Raw genomic sequence first — 16,026 nt, forward strand, 5'->3', positions numbered from 1 at the left:
CCTTTATCAACAAACTCAAATTAAAAGTAAACATCAGCTTCAGTTTTGCATTTTATTCAACATTTATCAGCAGGTGTGTGCTCGTTGCTCAGTATAGGATGAGTGGAGAAATGTGACACACGTCTTGACTATGACATGATATGCTCTTTCTGGTTTATTACATGTCATATCAGCTCATCTATGAACCTGTGATGGAGCACATGCAGTCAGGCAAGTTCCATTTCATGCCTGAAGCTGCCGCGTGCATCTTGAGAGGAAGGGTGATCAAAAAGAGGAGGTCAGAGACGGTCAGGTTGAGCAGAAGGATGTCTGTTGGAAGTGGCTTGGAGTGGATCTTAACACTGAAGGCATAGAGAGCCAGGAGGTTGGCTGGCAGGCCTATCAGGAAGGCAATGATGTAAACTGAGAGAAGAACCTGACTCCACACCTCGGTTTCCATCATGATCCTAAACCGAAGGAAGTAAACACACACAAGAAACATTCATGAAGAAACAGGCAAAGGTGGTTAACGATTACAGACTATGCCAATGACAATAATGATATATCAGTGAAGTTTCTATGATGCGGTTCAAATAAATGTTTCTAATACCAAATGAACAGAGAATATAAGGAAATATAAGACATGTTTAAACAACCTCATCATTTTTAAGTGAAGACAGACGACTTTCCCCCTGGGCATTTCCCAGTGGTATTATTTTTTATGCCGCTGTCGCAATGAGATGTAGATAGCTTCCATTTTCCACAGAGTCGCAACTACCGACAACACAAGACAAAACTTGGGTTGATTTATTTGTCTAGTCTCTCAAGGAGACAGTCAAGCTGGTAGCCTGGCACCACTTCTGTCTGCTATCACGTCTCCATGATGGTCTAAAGAAATGAACAAAAATGTTGCCAGGCTGCCAGCCTGACTGGCGATCTTGTATAGGCTGGCAGCCTGGCACCGTTTTTATTAATTTATTTAGTCTGTCATGGAGACGCGATAGCAGGTAGAAATGGTACCAGGCTGCCAGTCTGACTGCAAGTCAGCCTTTATGTTCCTGGGAGATTTCATCTCTGGTAACAATCAAAGATACATGGTGAAGGTAAGGTTAAATGGAACCAATCTAAATGCAGATGATGTAATGATGTAACAGCCATTGCATTGTACAATCAACATTTAGGGCTCACTCACACTAGGCCATCTGTACTGTGCCCAAGCACATTTGACCCCCAATGTCTAGTTTGTTTGACTAGCGTGAGCGCCTCCTTAGCCCCGGCACAGTTGAAAGAGGTGTGCTACGGCACGGTACAGTTGCTCATGCACGAACACAAGCACGGGTGCGCAACGTGGGCATGAAGTGTAATCATGCATATTACCCCATCTTGCACAATCAAGAAGTCCAGGAATGTAAGAGGGCTGTCTATGACCACAACAACACAAAATAAGTCAGTAAAGTTAGTCATGTTCTCTGTGTTGTTGTCCATTGTGCTGCGACCGCGCCACAACATGATGACGTATGTACATGAGGTAACCATGCTCAGGCCCTGTTGCTACTGGAGCAATGTGGCCAGTAGGGGACAGGGGAAGTGGGACAATCGTGCTTCAGTATGGTACGGAGCAACTGGGTTAGCAACTTTATAATGACAAATAAAGGCAAAAAACATGTAGATTTTCCAATTTGAAGTCCTCATATCGTAAGTGTAAACCACATGGCCCTTTTTCACATTTCCAAGTTTACACATCTTCACCTCCTCTCCTTGTGTCTTAGTCCCTCCCACCTGGGATGCAGGCAGAGGGGGAGTCGAGGCAACAAGCATCAAATCAAATGAAATCAATCAAATCAAATGCTTTTAAATAACTAAATAATTGGGTGAAATGTGAAGAATCTATAGGAAATGAAACATGAGGGCATGAAGATCAAACCACTGAGAGGCAAAAAGTCGGGGTCTTGAAACTTAAAAACGTGCTACTTCAAATGGTATTTAAAAAAATAATATTTTTCACATGGTTGTGTCCCCCCCATCCCCCCCTTGGACTCACGCCTGTGTCTTAAATAGTAAATACAACTTATCTATATAAGGAACACATTTGTATTCCACCAACACTCCCACACCATGGTCTGTATATTCCAGCTTTGTGTCACGCCTCTCTCTTATATAAGGTGCTGAACAGACTTCCGCAAAGGATTCACCTGTGCATCCTCCCTCATTGCTCCTCCGACAAGCCTCCTCTCTACTCACACCCCTATCCCCGAGAGGGGAAGGATGTTATCAACCTCATATTCTATTATTTCTGATTCTGATACTCTGTTCATTTGATATTAGAAACCACGTCATAGAAACTTCACTGATAACATTATTGTCATTGCTTACACCTTACAACTTTGCCTATTTCTTCATGAATGTTTCTTGTGTGTGTTTACTTCCTTTGGTTTAGGATCATGTTGGAGAGTGAGGTGTGGAGTCAGGTTCTTCTCTCAGTTTACATCATTTCCTTCCTGATAGGCCTGCCAGCCAACCTCCTGGCTCTCTATGCCTTCAGCGTTAAGATCCATTCCAAGCCACTTCCATCAGACATCCTTCTGCTCAACCTGACCGTCTCTGACCTCCTCTTTTTGATCATCCTTCCTCTCAAGATGCACGAGGCAGCTTCAGGCATGAAATGGGACTTGCCTGACTACATGTGCTCCATCACCTCCTTCACCTTCTTCTGCGCAATCTACACCAGTACCTTGCTGCTGACAGCAGTCAGTGTGGTTCGCTACATTGGAGTAGCTTTCCCCATCGCCTATCATCAGCTGCAGAAACCTGTGTACGCGTTAGTTACCAGTGCTGTTATTTGGTTAATCTCAGCAGCACACAGCAGCATTATTTTGATCACCACGCACCACCCAGATCTGGCCCACAAAAATTCCACTATGTGCTATGAGAACTTCACAGAAAAGCAGTTGAAGGTCCTCCTCCCAGTCCGTTTGGAGGTTTTTGTTGTGCTCTGCCTTATACCTCTTCTGATTTGTGTTTACTGCTACCTGCGCTGCATCTTGATCCTGTACAGCCGCCCCAGGATATCCCCAATGGAGAAGCAGAAGGCCATTGGAATGGCCTTGGGGACTCTAGCTGTGTTTCTCATTTGTGTGATGCCGTACAACCTCTCACATTTGGTGGGTTTCATCCAGGGTGACAGCCCAAAATGGAGGTACTACACCTTGCTGCTAAGCACCCTCAACACCTGCATCGATCCCATCATCTTCTACTTTTCCTCCTCCTCTTTCCACTGCAACAGTGAGAAGTCCATTTTCAGGAAGCGTGCTCCAGGAGTACAACAGCAAGCCACAAGTTCAAACTTGGACTAAAATTCACTTTAAATATATTGGATCATTAGCCAGCTTCAGTGTCATTATTGTACTGTCTATTCTTGCAATAACATCAGAATGTGCAATGCTCTACCATATATTTATAATAAAGTAAAGTTGGAATACATTTTTTTTTACCTCTTCTCATGAAATGATTGTGACAATGTGATTATTCTTGATAGATAAAGTGTACATCTTCTCAAAACTTTATTGATCAATCTCTTCTAAACATATCACAGTGAAAATTAAACCACAATTAACCTTTGCAAACTGTGTATTCAGGCTTAATACCGGCCCATACCATCCCTGAGCTGCCACCTCCTTGAGTGGTTCCCTGGATGCAGTCATCGCGGAGGTTCTCACCATGTAATCGCCGCACCCTTTGTCTTCCGTCAAGGATATAGCGGCTCTCATCCATAAAGACAACATGTCACTGGTGCCAAAGCTGTAATCTTCTGTGCTCCCTAGCCCAGCAAAGTCAAGCAACTCTGTGTTGAACAGTTAGGTGTGGACACTTGGTCATTCGTCTTGCTCGGTAACCATGCTGAAGCAATCTCCGATTTACAGTTTGGCGGGAAACGTTGATTCCATGGTGTCTTAGTCATGGTAGTTACTCTGGTAGTTGTCGTGGTCGTCCTGGAGATTTTTGTGGCCTCAAATGACCCTCCTCTCGATGATGTTTGAGGATTTTACAGACCGCACTCTGCAATATTCCAAAGAAATCAGCAATATTGGCTTGTTTGTGTCCGTCCTGTCGGAGTGCAAGCACTCTTTGGCATATTGCCAGTTGCGTTGGATGAGGCATAGCCTGGGGAACTTCTGTGTCAAATTTGGTTGAAAATTATACAGCCAATTCTGAAAACATGGACTTACTGCATACAGACTTTAAGTAGGAAAAGGACAACACAGCGAATGTTTTGCCTTTTATAGCACCAAACATTTGTTAAGCATGAATTCATTTCACCTGGGTAACTGGGACTCAGTATGTAATCATTGCACCTGGTCAAAGGTGATTACTGATGTGTATAAATAGGAATAAAAAGAGGAATGTGTCTGAAAACAAAATGATTCCAACTTTATGGGCAACAGTGTATATACAGTATATAAAACAACATACTCAAATTAAAAGTAAACATGAGCTCCAGTTTTGCATTTTATTTTAACCAACTGGTGTGTGCTCGTTGCTCAAACACAACCGAGGTATCACTAATACAAAAAACATTTGGATTATTTGTTTGTAATTTAACATTTCTAATGTCTTTGATCAAACACTGCACATTTTAAAAAATGGTGACGTAAATAATTATAATAAAATTAGTAATTAATTTGTTATTTTGTGATAGACTCACTATTATTTACCATATTGATATGGTTTATATTTAGTCTAATGGCACTTTAAACTGGCAACTGGTTTTTGCCTTAACTATTATTATAAAGTGTTGATTGCGCAATGACTAGTGATAGAAAAATGACACCATCTGTGTTTTACGGTGGCCGAGACCCACCATCGCTGCAAATAAAAGAAACGCTGCAAACAAAAAGAAACGCCGCTGCAAATAAAAGAAACACTGCAAACAAAAAGAAACGCTGCTGCAAATAAAAGAAACACTGCAAACAAAAAGAAACGCTGCTGCAAATAAAAGAACAACAACGATGCAAATAAAAAAAGCCACAATGGAAGTGAATTACCGGGGACTATTATTGCCGGTGCACCAGTGTTTTTTATGTGAGAAGTTGTGGCTTTTTTTATTTGCATCATTGTTGTTCTTTTATTTGCAGCGGCGTTTCTTTTTGTTTGCAGCATTTCTTTTATTTGCAGCGGCATTTCTTTTTGTTTGCAGCGTTTCTTTTATTTGCAGCGGCGTTTCTTTTTGTTTGCAGCGTTTCTTTTATATGCAGGGTTTCTTTTATTTGCAGCGATGGCGGGTCTCGGCCACCGTAGTGTTTCGATTGGTTCCCTATAAACTTTGTTTTCATCCTGCAAATATGAAGGCCGCCGGGCACAAAATGTCCCTGAGAATGAGGTCAGAATTTATTTTTGTGTCTGTTTACTTCCCTTGGTTTAGGTCCAGGATGGAGGTGTTGAGTGACGTTCTTCTCTCAGTTTACATCATTTCCTACCTCAACTGTCTCCAATCACTTTCTGGTAATGAGGATGCAAAGGATGATCTAAATTGAATGTCTGTGTGGAAAAATTATTAATCTGAAATGATGACATATGCTCTGAACTTGTGGCATATGTTGTATAGAACAGGCTTGATAAAATCCGTATAGTGTTTATTAAGTACAGCAATCTTATCCTTTATCAATAAACTCAAATCAAAAGTAAACATCAGCTACAGATTTGCATTGTATTTAATATTTATCAGCTGGTGTGTGTTCGTTGCTCAGTCTAGGATGAGTGGAGAAATGTGACACGCCATGATATGCTCTTTCCGGTTTATTACATGTCATATCAGCTCATCTACGAACCTACTCGTTATAACCTTGTTCTTTTTGATGAAAGGCACAGCAGGACAAGCAGGACAGAGCTTTGGTTGTTCGTTTTTAAAGGTTTTATTTTTTTTGTAAACATCTGCATCTAAGTAAGTAAATATGTTTACCTTATCAATCATGTTGATATTATACTACTGTGATCTTAGTGATGAAAATCCATTTTCCTTGATAACTTTTTAGGTAAACAAAAAAAACAAGGATGTTGCAAAGACCACTGAAGTATCACAAGTACAAAAACATTTTGATTATTTGTTTGTAATTTAACATTTCTAATGTCTTTGATGAAATACTGCACATTAAAACATGTTGATAATGGCACCAAAATGAGTAATTCATTTGTTATTTTGTGATAGACTAACTATTATTTACCATATTGATGCTGTTTGTATTTAGTCTGCTGGCACCTTAAACTGGCAGCTGGTTTTTGCCCTAACTATTATTATAAAGTAATTGATGATTGCACAATGACTAGTGATAGAAAAATTACACCATCGGTGTTTAAATTGGTTCCCTATAAACTTTGTGTTCACCATGCTACTTTGTCGGCCACCGAGCACAAAATGTCCCTGGAAAATGAGATCAGATTTTATTTTTGTGTCTGTTTACTTCCTTTGGTTTAGGTTCAGATGGAGGTGTGGAGTGAAGTTCTTCTCTCAGTTTACATTATTTCCTTCCTGATAGGCCTGCCAGCCAACCTCCTGGCTCTCTATGCCTTCAGTGTTAAGATCCACACAAAGCCACTTCCATCAGACATCCTTCTGCTCAACCTGACCGTCTCTGACCTCCTCTTTTTGATCACCCTACCTCTCAAGATGCACGACGCAGCTTCAGACATGAAATGGGACCTGCCTGACTACTTGTGCTCCATCACCTCCTTCACCTTCTTCTGCGCAATCTACACCAGCTCCTTGCTGCTGACGGCAGTCAGTGTGGTTCGCTACATTGGAGTAGCTTTCCCTGTCGCCTATCGTCGGCTGCAGAAACCTGTGTACGCGTTAGTGACCAGTGCTGTTATTTGGTTAATCTCAGCAGCACACTGCAGCATTACTTTCATCACCACGCACCATCCAGACCTAGCCCACAAAAATTCCACTGCGTGCTACGAGAACTTCACACCACAGCAGTTGAAGGTCCTCCTCCCAGTCCGTTTGGAGATGTTCATTGTGCTCTGCCTTATACCTCTTCTGATTTGTGTTTACTGCTACCTGCGCTGCATCTTGATCCTGTACAGCCGCCCCAGGATATCCCCGATGCAGAAGCAGAAGGCCATCGGAGTGGCCTCGGGGGCTCTAGCTGTGTTTCTCATTTGTGTGCTGCCGTACAACCTCTCGCATTTGGTGGGTTTCATCAAGGGTGAGAGCCCAAAATGGAGGTACTACACCTTGCTGCTAAGCACCTTCAACACCTGCATCGATCCCATCATCTACTACTTTTCCTCCTCCTCTTTCCACTGCAACAGTGAAAAGTCCATTTTTAGGAAGCGTGCTCCAGGAGTACAACAGCAAGACGCAAGTTCTATCTAATAACCAAAACGCACATAGATATATTGGATCTATAACCAGCCTCAACGTCATTATTGTAGTCTGTTCTTGACATAACATCAAAATGCACAATGCCCTATCATGTATGTATATATAGCAGCAGCCACACATCATACTCAAATTAAAAGTAAACATGAGCTTCAGTTTTGCATTTTAGTTAATATTAACCAACTTGTGCATGCTCGTTGCTCAGTAGGATGAGTGGAGAAATGTGACACACGTGGCTCGAATATGACATGATATGCTATTTCCAGTTTATTACATGTTATATCAGCTCATCCATGAACCTACTCGTTATAACCTGGTTCTTTTTGATGAAAGGCACAGCAGGACAAGCGGGAGAGCTTTGGTTGTTGGTTTTATAAGATTTTCTTCTTTTTTTTTTCGTAAACATCTGCATCTAAGTAAGTGAATATGTTTACCTTATCAATCATGTTGATATTATACTACACATTGCAGATCCCTTTTGCTACTGGAATTTCATATCTGGGGTTTGGATTCTGAGATTAAAAGATGACTTTGGAAATGTGTGATCTTAATGATGAAACGCCATTTTCCTAAATAACTTTATCCTTTCTACTGTAAAAAAAAAAAAAAAAAAAGAAAGAAAAGAAAAAGGAGGATGATGCAAACACCACCTAGGTATCACTAATACAAAAACATGTGGATTATTTGTTTGTAATTTAAAATTTCTAATGTCTTTGATGAAATACTGCACATTAAAACATGTTGATAATGGCACCAAAATGAGTAATTCATTTGTTATTTTGTGATAGACTCACTATTATTTACCATATTGATGCTGTTTGTATTTAGTCTGCTGGCACCTTAAACTGGCAGCTGGTTTTTGCCCTAACTATTATTATAAAGTAATTGATGATTGCACAATGACTAGTGATAGAAAAATTACACCATCGGTGTTTAAATTGGTTCCCTATAAACTTTGTGTTCACCATGCTACTTTGTCGGCCACCGAGCACAAAATGTCCTTGGAAAATGAGATCAGATTTTATTTTTGTGTCTGTTTACTTCCATTGGTTTAGGTTCAGATGGAGGTGTGGAGTGAAGTTCTTCTCTCAGTTTACATCATTTCCTTCCTGATAGGCCTGCCAGCCAACCTCCTGGCTCTCTATGCCTTCAGTGTTAAGATCCACACCAAGCCACTTCCATCAGACATCCTTCTGCTCAACCTGACCGTCTCTGACCTCCTCTTTTTGATCACCCTTCCTCTCAAGATGTACGAGGCAGCTTCAGACATGAAATGGAACCTGCCTGACTACTTGTGCTCCATCACCTCCTTCACCTTCTTCAGCGCAATCTACACCAGCTCCTTGCTGCTGACGGCAGTCAGTGTGGTTCGTTACATTGGAGTAGCTTTCCCCATCGCCTATCATCAGCTGCAGAAACCTGTGTACGCGTTAGTGACCAGTGCTGTTATTTGGTTAATCTCAGCAGCACACTGCAGCATTATTTTGATCACCATGCACCATCCAGACCTGGTCCACAAAAATTCCACTGTGTGCTATGAGAACTTCACAACACAGCAGTTGAAGGTCCTCCTCCCAGTCCGTTTGGAGGTTTCCGTTGTGCTCTGCCTTATACCTCTTCTGATTTGTGTTTACTGCTACCTGCGCTGCATCTTGATCCTGTACAGCCGCCCCATGATATCCCCGATGCAGAAGCAGAAGGCCATCGGAATGGCCTCGGGGACTCTAGCTGTGTTTCTCATTTGTGTGCTCCCATTCAGCGTTTCTCATTTCGTGGGTTTCTTCCAGGGTGACAGCCCAAGATGGAGGTACTACACCCTGCTGCTAAGCACCTTCAACACCTGCATCGATCCCATCATCTTCTACTTTTCCTCCTCCTCTTTCCGCTGCAACAGTGAAAAGTCCATTTTCAGGAAGCGTGCTCCAGGAGTACGACAGCAAACCGCAATTTCTAACTTAGACTAAAATTCACCTTAAATATATTGGATCTATAGCCAGCTTCAATGTTTATATTGCACTGTATATTTGACATTATATCAGAATGTGCATTGTTGTACAAATTGCTTTAACAGTGCAGTTTTGTAAAATAATGTCTCATATGTGCAGTTTATTTGTAAAACAGTGTCTCACATGTAGATGTTGCTAACCGCTGTGTAACAAAACATCATGTTAAGGGTAATCTATTCTCTTCATATGGACTGAGCTGCTTTCCATCCCAAGCCATTGTGGGTAATTTTATGACAAAACCACACGACAAGTTTGGTACATATGCAAATTCCAGATTTTATTATTTTATGGTGAATTCTCTATTTTTGTACAGGAAGTGATATCCTTTACACCCATGTGACATCATTTGTTGTTTATTTTAACGTGGGCCAGCCACTCTTCTGCACTCATGCATTCTGTAAGGACACATTTAGAAAATACCTGTAACACAAAGCACAGTACAACACTCAGTACTGTATAAAGTGGTTCTGTAATATACAGACATTCAAGCAAAAGATAATGGCAAGAGGACTATTGTAAAGGAAATGTCTTTTTTCATGGCAAGACATATTTCTTGAAGTTATCTGTTGAATCTTACTGTTGATATACAGTTGGCATTTTCATTAATGCAAAGCTGATGAGAACTTACTATCTCAATATACAGTTGCAACTTCAGGAAAATGTGTAAATAAAATTTCAGGAAAAAGAAAGTATGGCTGTATTGTATTGGTGGTTTCATGGTTAGTTTTTTCAAGAATTGTTGTATGTGGACAATTTGTCAAAAACATGTAAATAACTGTTCACGCTGAGAGATTTTTTTTTTAAATTTTTTTTCAAGGCCATAAAGTTTATTTGACAATGTTCGGTAATCACACAAACAAATTAAATGTGTGCAGACGATTTTAAAAAATCCCAACTGTCCCACTTGTTACTCTGTAAGTATACAATGATATTAGGGATGCAGCCTGGATTATAAAGTGTCCACTGTTCTCCCCTTGTTATCTTGTCTCTGTTTACCAGTACTGCACCCTGTAGGTAACCAGTATTTACAAAATACTTATAATATAATTTATTTCTCCTTTCTTCCCATTAAGCGTTCCCCATTTTATGAGTTTCTTCCAGGGTGACAGCCCAAGTTTGAGGTATACTACACCTTGCTGCTAAGCACCTTCAACACCTGCATCGATCCCATCATCTTCTACTTTTCCTCCTCCTCTTTCTGCTGCAACAGTGAAAAGTCAGTTTTCGGCAAGCGTGCTCCAGGAGTACGACAGCAAGCCGCTAGTTCTACCTAATAACCAAAACGCACATAGATATATTGGATCTATATCCAGCTTCAATGTCATTATTGTACTGTCTATTCTTGACATGACATCAGAAGGTGCAATGCCCTACCATATATATATATATATATATATATATATATATATATAAAACATGATACTCAAATTAAAAGTAAAAATGAGCTTCAGTTTTGCATTTTTGTTAATATTTATCAGCTGGTGTGTGCTCGTTGCTCAGTAGGATGAGTGGAGAAATGTGACACACGTGGCTTGAATATGACATGATATGCTATTTCCAGTTTATTACATGTTATATCAGCTCATCCATGAACCTACTCGTTATAACCTGGTTCTTTTTGATGAAAGGCGCAGCAGGACAAGCAGGACAGAGCTTTGGTTGTTGGTTTTATAAGATTTTCTTCTCTTTTTTTCGTATTCGTCTGCATCTAAGTAAGTGAATATGTTTACCTTATCAATCATGTTGATGTTATACTGCACATTGCAGATCCTTTTTGCTACTGGAATTTCACATCTGGGGTTTGGATTCTGAGATTAAAAGATGACTTTGGAAATGTTGTGTGATCTTAGTGATGAAAAGCCATTTTCCTAAATAACTTTATCCTTTCTACTGTAAAAAAAAAAAAAAAAAAAAAAAAAAAAAAAGATAAGAAAAAGGAGGATGGTGCAAACACAACCGAGGTATCACTAGTACAAAAACATTTGGATTATTTGTTTGTAATTTAACATTTCTAATGTCTTTGATCAAATACTGCACATTAAAACATGTTGATAATGGCACCAAAATGAGTAATTCATTTGTTATTTTGTGATAGACTCACTATTATTTACCATATTGATGCTGTTTGTATTTAGTCTACTGGCACCTTAAACTGGCAGCTGGTTTTTGACCTAACTATTATTATAAAGTAATTGATGATTGCACAATGACTAGCGATAGAAAAATGACACCATCGGTGTTTAAATTGGTTCCCTATAAACTTTGTGTTCACCATGCTACTTTGTCGGCCACCGAGCACAAAATGTCCCTGGAAAATGAGATCAGATTTTATTTTTGTGTCTGTTTACTTCCTTTGGTTTAGGTTCAAGATGGAGGTGTGGAGTGAAGTTCTTCTCTCAGTTTACATCATTGCCTTCCTGATAGGCCTGCCAGCCAACCTCCTGGCTCTCTATGCCTTCAGTGTTAAGATCCACACCAAGCCACTTCCATCAGACATCCTTCTGCTCAACCTGACCGTCTCTGACCTCCTCTTTTTGATCACCCTACCTCTCAAGATGCACGAGGCAGCTTCAGACATGAAATGGGACCTGCCTGACTACTTGTGCTCCATCACCTCCTTCACCTTCTTCTGCGCAATCTACACCAGCTCCTTGCTGCTGACGGCAGTCAGTGTGGTTCGCTACATTGGAGTAGCTTTCCCTGTCGCCTATCATCAGCTGCAGAAACCTGTGTACGCGTTAGTGACCAGTGCTGTTATTTGGTTAATCTCAGCAGCACACTGCAGCATTATTTTGATCACCATGCACCACCCAGACCTGGTCCACAAAAATTCCACTGTGTGCTATGAGAACTTCACAGAAAAGCAGTTGAAGGTCCTCCTCCCAGTCCGTTTGGAGATTTCCGTTGTGCTCTGCCTTATACCTCTTCTGATTTGTGTTTACTGCAACCTGCGTTGCATCTTGATCCTGTACAGCCGCCCCAGGATATCCCCGAAGCAGAAGCAGAAGGCCATCGGAATGGCCTCGGGGACGCTAGCTGTGTTTCTCATTTGTGTGCTTCCATTCAGTGTTTCTCATTTCGTGGGTTTCTTCCAGGGTGACAGCCCAAGATGGAGGTACTACACCCTGCTGCTAAGCACCTTCAACACCTGCATCGATCCCATCATCTTCTACTTTTCCTCCTCCTCTTTCCACTGCAACAGTGAGAAGTCCATTTTCAGGAAGCGTGCTCCAGGAGTACAACAGCAAGCCGCAAGGTCTAACTTAGACTAAAATTCACCTTAAATATATTGGATCTATAGCCAGCTTCAGTGTTTATATTGCACTGTATATTACTGACATTATATCAGAATGTGCATTGTCGTACAAATTGCTTTAACAGCGCAGTTTTGTAAAATAATGTGAAAAGTAGCTAGTCTTTGTTCTGTTGCTGCAACTGTCTCAAATCACTTTTTGGTAATGAGGATGCAAAGGATGATCAAAATTGAATGTCTGTGTGGAAAAATTATTAATCTGAAATGATGACATATGCTCTGAACTTGTGGCATATGTTGTATAGAGCAGGCTTGATAAAATCCATATATTGAAATTGTGTATAGTGTTTATTTAAGCACAGCGATCTAATCCTTTATCAACAAACTCAAATTAAAAGTAAAATTCAGCCTCAGATTTGCATTTTATTTAATATTTATCAGCTGGTGTGTGCTCGTTGCTCAGTATAGGATGAGTGGAGAAATGTGACACACTTGGCTTGAATATGACATGATATACTATTTCCAGTTTATAACATGTCATATCAGCTCATCTACGAACCTACTCGTTATAACCTGGTTCTTTTTTATGAAAGGCGCAGCAGGACAAGCAGGACACAGCTTTGGTTGTTCGTTTTTTAAGATTTTTTTTTTTCCGTAAACATCTGCATCTAAGTAAGTAAATATGTTGACCTCATAAATCATGTTGATATTATACTACTGTGATCTTAGTGATGAAAAGCCATTTTCCTAAATAACTTCACCCATTCTACTGTAAACAAAAAGACGAGGATGGTGCAAACACAACCGAGGTATCACTAATACAAAAACATTTTGATTATTTGTTTGTAATTTAAAATTTCTAATGTCTTTGACCAAATACTGCGCACTAAAAATGTTGATAATGGCACCAAAAGGAGTAATTCATTTGTTATTTTGTGATAGACTCACTATTATTTACCATATTGATGTGGTTTATATTTAGTCCACTGGCCCCTTAGACTGGCAACTGGTTTTTGCCCTAACTATTATTATAAAGTAATTGTTAATGGCACAATGACTAGCGATAGAAAAATGACACCATCTGTGTTTAGATTTGTTCTCTTTAAACTTTGTGTTCACCATGCTACTTTGTCGGCCACCGAGCACAAAATGTCCCTGGAAAATGAGATCAGATTTTATTTTTGTGTCTGTTTACTTCCTTTATCAAGCATGTCAAGTTGAGGTACCACACCTTGCGCAGGCTACTGAGTTAGCCACCAGCTTTTCAGTCGATGCTGAAAAGCTGGTGGATTTTACCTCATATTACACAACTAGCAGCAAGAGCCAAACCTTTGTACAGGTAAAATACCATCTTGGGGATGTAATAGAGGTGTACAACAGTTAAGAATAACTCATGGTGTGTTCCCCAGATACGATATGACTAGCTTTAGTAGCCTTGTAATTTGACCTTGGGAGATCAAATTAAGGAAGGTCTGTAGCAGATGAAAACATACAATGCAGTGAATTATCTGAATGTATAATGATAAACTATTTCTGTTTGTAATTGTTTAAAATGTTACATGTTAAATGTTTAAATATCAAGTGTCAATTTACAGTACTGTGCCAACTGTTATAGTGTATGACTACATGTTTTCTATTGTTTCATTGATAATAAAACAATTGATTCTATTTGGCTGCCATCTGTTTTAACTATGTGAAAAGATAAAATTATGTCAAAGTCATGATTCCTTATTTCATGCTTAAAATAAGAAACTACTACTTGGAAAAAGCAGTTTTATTCTAAGCGTTGATGAAACAGCGTGCGTCACATTTCTCGAGAAATGTGACGAACGTGGCTTGATTACGACATGATATGCTCCTTCTGGTTTATTACATGTCATATCAGCTCATCTATGAACCTACTCATTATAACCTGGTTCTTGTTGATGAATGGCACAGCAGGACAGAGCTCTGGTTGTTGTTTTTTTAAGATTTTCTTTCTTTTCGTATTCGTCTGCATCTAAGTAAGTAAATATGTTTACCTTATCAGTCATGTTGATATTATACTACACATTGCAGATCCTTTTTGCTACTAGAATTTCACATCTGGGGTTTGGATTCTGAGGATAAAAGATGATGTTGGAAATGTTGTGTGATCTTAGTGATGAAAAGCCATTTTCCTAACCATATTGATGCTGTTTGTATTTAGTCTACTGGCACCTTAAACTGGCAGCTGGTTTTTGCACTAACTATTATTATAAAGTAGTTGATGATTGCACAATGACTAGCGATAGAAAAATGACACCATCTGTGTTTGTCTGTTTACTTCCTTTGGTTTAGGTTCAAGATGGAGCCTGAGGTTTTGAGTGAAGTTCTTCTCTCAGTTTACATCATTGCCTTCCTGATAGGCCTGCCAGCCAACCTCCTGGCTCTCTATGCCTTCAGTGTTAAGATCCATTTCAAGCCACTCCCAACAGACATCCTTCTGCTCAACCTGACCGTCTCTGACCTCCTCTTTTTGATCACCCTACCTCTCAAGATGCACGAGGCAGCTTCAGACATGAAATGGGACTTGCCTGACTACATGTGCTCCATCACCTCCTTCACCTTCTTCAGCGCAATCTACACCAGCTCCTTGATGCTGACGGCAGTCAGTGTGGTTCGCTATGTTGGAGTAGCTTTCCCTGTCGCCTATCATCAGCTGCAGAAACCTGTGTACGCGTTAGTGACCAGTGCTGTTATTTGGTTAATCTCAGCAGCACACTGCAGCATAACTTTCATCACCACGCACCATCCAGACCTAGCCCACAAAAATTCAACTGTGTGCTACGAGAACTTCACAGAAAAGCAGTTGAAGATCCTCCTCCCAGTCCGTTTGGAGATGTTCATTGTGCTCTGCCTTATACCTCTTCTGATTTGTGTTTACTGCTACCTGCGCTGCATCTTGATCCTGTACAGCCGCCCCATGATATCCCCAAAGCAGAAGCAGAAGGCCATCGGAATGGCCTCGGGGACTCTAGCTGTGTTTCTCATTTGTGTGCTCCCATTCAGTGTTTCTCATTTCGTAGGTTTCTTCCAGGGTGACAGCCCAAGATGGAGGTACTACACCCTGCTGCTAAGCACCTTCAACACCTGCATCGATCCCATCATCTTCTACTTTTCCTCCTCCTCTTTCCGCTGCAACAGTGAAAAGTCAATTTTCAGGAAGCGTGCTCCAGGAGTACGACAGCAAGCCGCAAGGTCTAACTTAGACCAAAATTCACCTTAAATATATTGGATCATTAGCCAGCTTCAATGTTTATATTGCCGTATGTCAGTAATATATATTACTGTATATTACTGACATTATATCAGAATGTGCATTGTTGTACAAATTGCTTTAACAGTGCAGTTTTGTAAAATAATGTCTCATATGTGCAGTTTATTTGTAA

At 40.3% G+C, this 16,026-nt stretch overlaps 4 protein-coding genes across 4 annotated transcripts; all 4 read left to right on the top strand.

The window, feature by feature from the left end:
• Nucleotides 1-2,420: 2,420 nt before the first annotated feature.
• Nucleotides 2,421-3,332, top strand: LOC311260092 (free fatty acid receptor 2-like; the record flags this gene model as incomplete). Its single annotated transcript, XM_084357604.1, has 1 exon — nt 2,421-3,332. One exon carries the CDS (start codon nt 2,421-2,423, stop codon nt 3,330-3,332), a length of 912 nt encoding a protein of 303 aa, XP_084213730.1.
• A 3,122-nt stretch (nt 3,333-6,454) lies between these two features.
• Nucleotides 6,455-7,351, top strand: LOC311260093 (free fatty acid receptor 2-like; the record flags this gene model as incomplete). Its single annotated transcript, XM_084357605.1, has 1 exon — nt 6,455-7,351. One exon carries the CDS (start codon nt 6,455-6,457, stop codon nt 7,349-7,351), a length of 897 nt encoding a protein of 298 aa, XP_084213731.1.
• Nucleotides 7,352-8,418: 1,067 nt separating this feature from the next.
• LOC311260094 (free fatty acid receptor 2-like) lies at nt 8,419-9,321 on the top strand (the record flags this gene model as incomplete). The annotated part of the gene is made up of 1 exon (XM_084357606.1): nt 8,419-9,321. The coding sequence occupies one exon, from the start codon at nt 8,419-8,421 to the stop codon at nt 9,319-9,321; it is 903 nt and encodes a 300-aa protein (XP_084213732.1).
• Nucleotides 9,322-11,732: 2,411 nt separating this feature from the next.
• LOC311260095 (uncharacterized protein) lies at nt 11,733-15,863 on the top strand (the record flags this gene model as incomplete). The annotated part of the gene is made up of 2 exons (XM_084357607.1): nt 11,733-12,619; nt 14,936-15,863. 2 exons carry the CDS (start codon nt 11,733-11,735, stop codon nt 15,861-15,863), a joined length of 1,815 nt encoding a protein of 604 aa, XP_084213733.1.
• Between the last annotated feature and the right edge of the window lie 163 nt (nt 15,864-16,026).

The sequence above is a fragment of the Pagrus pagrus genome, assembly GCF_965226575.1.
Source record: "Pagrus pagrus genome assembly, chromosome: 7".
In the NCBI taxonomy this organism is placed as follows: Eukaryota; Metazoa; Chordata; class Actinopteri; order Spariformes; family Sparidae; genus Pagrus; species Pagrus pagrus.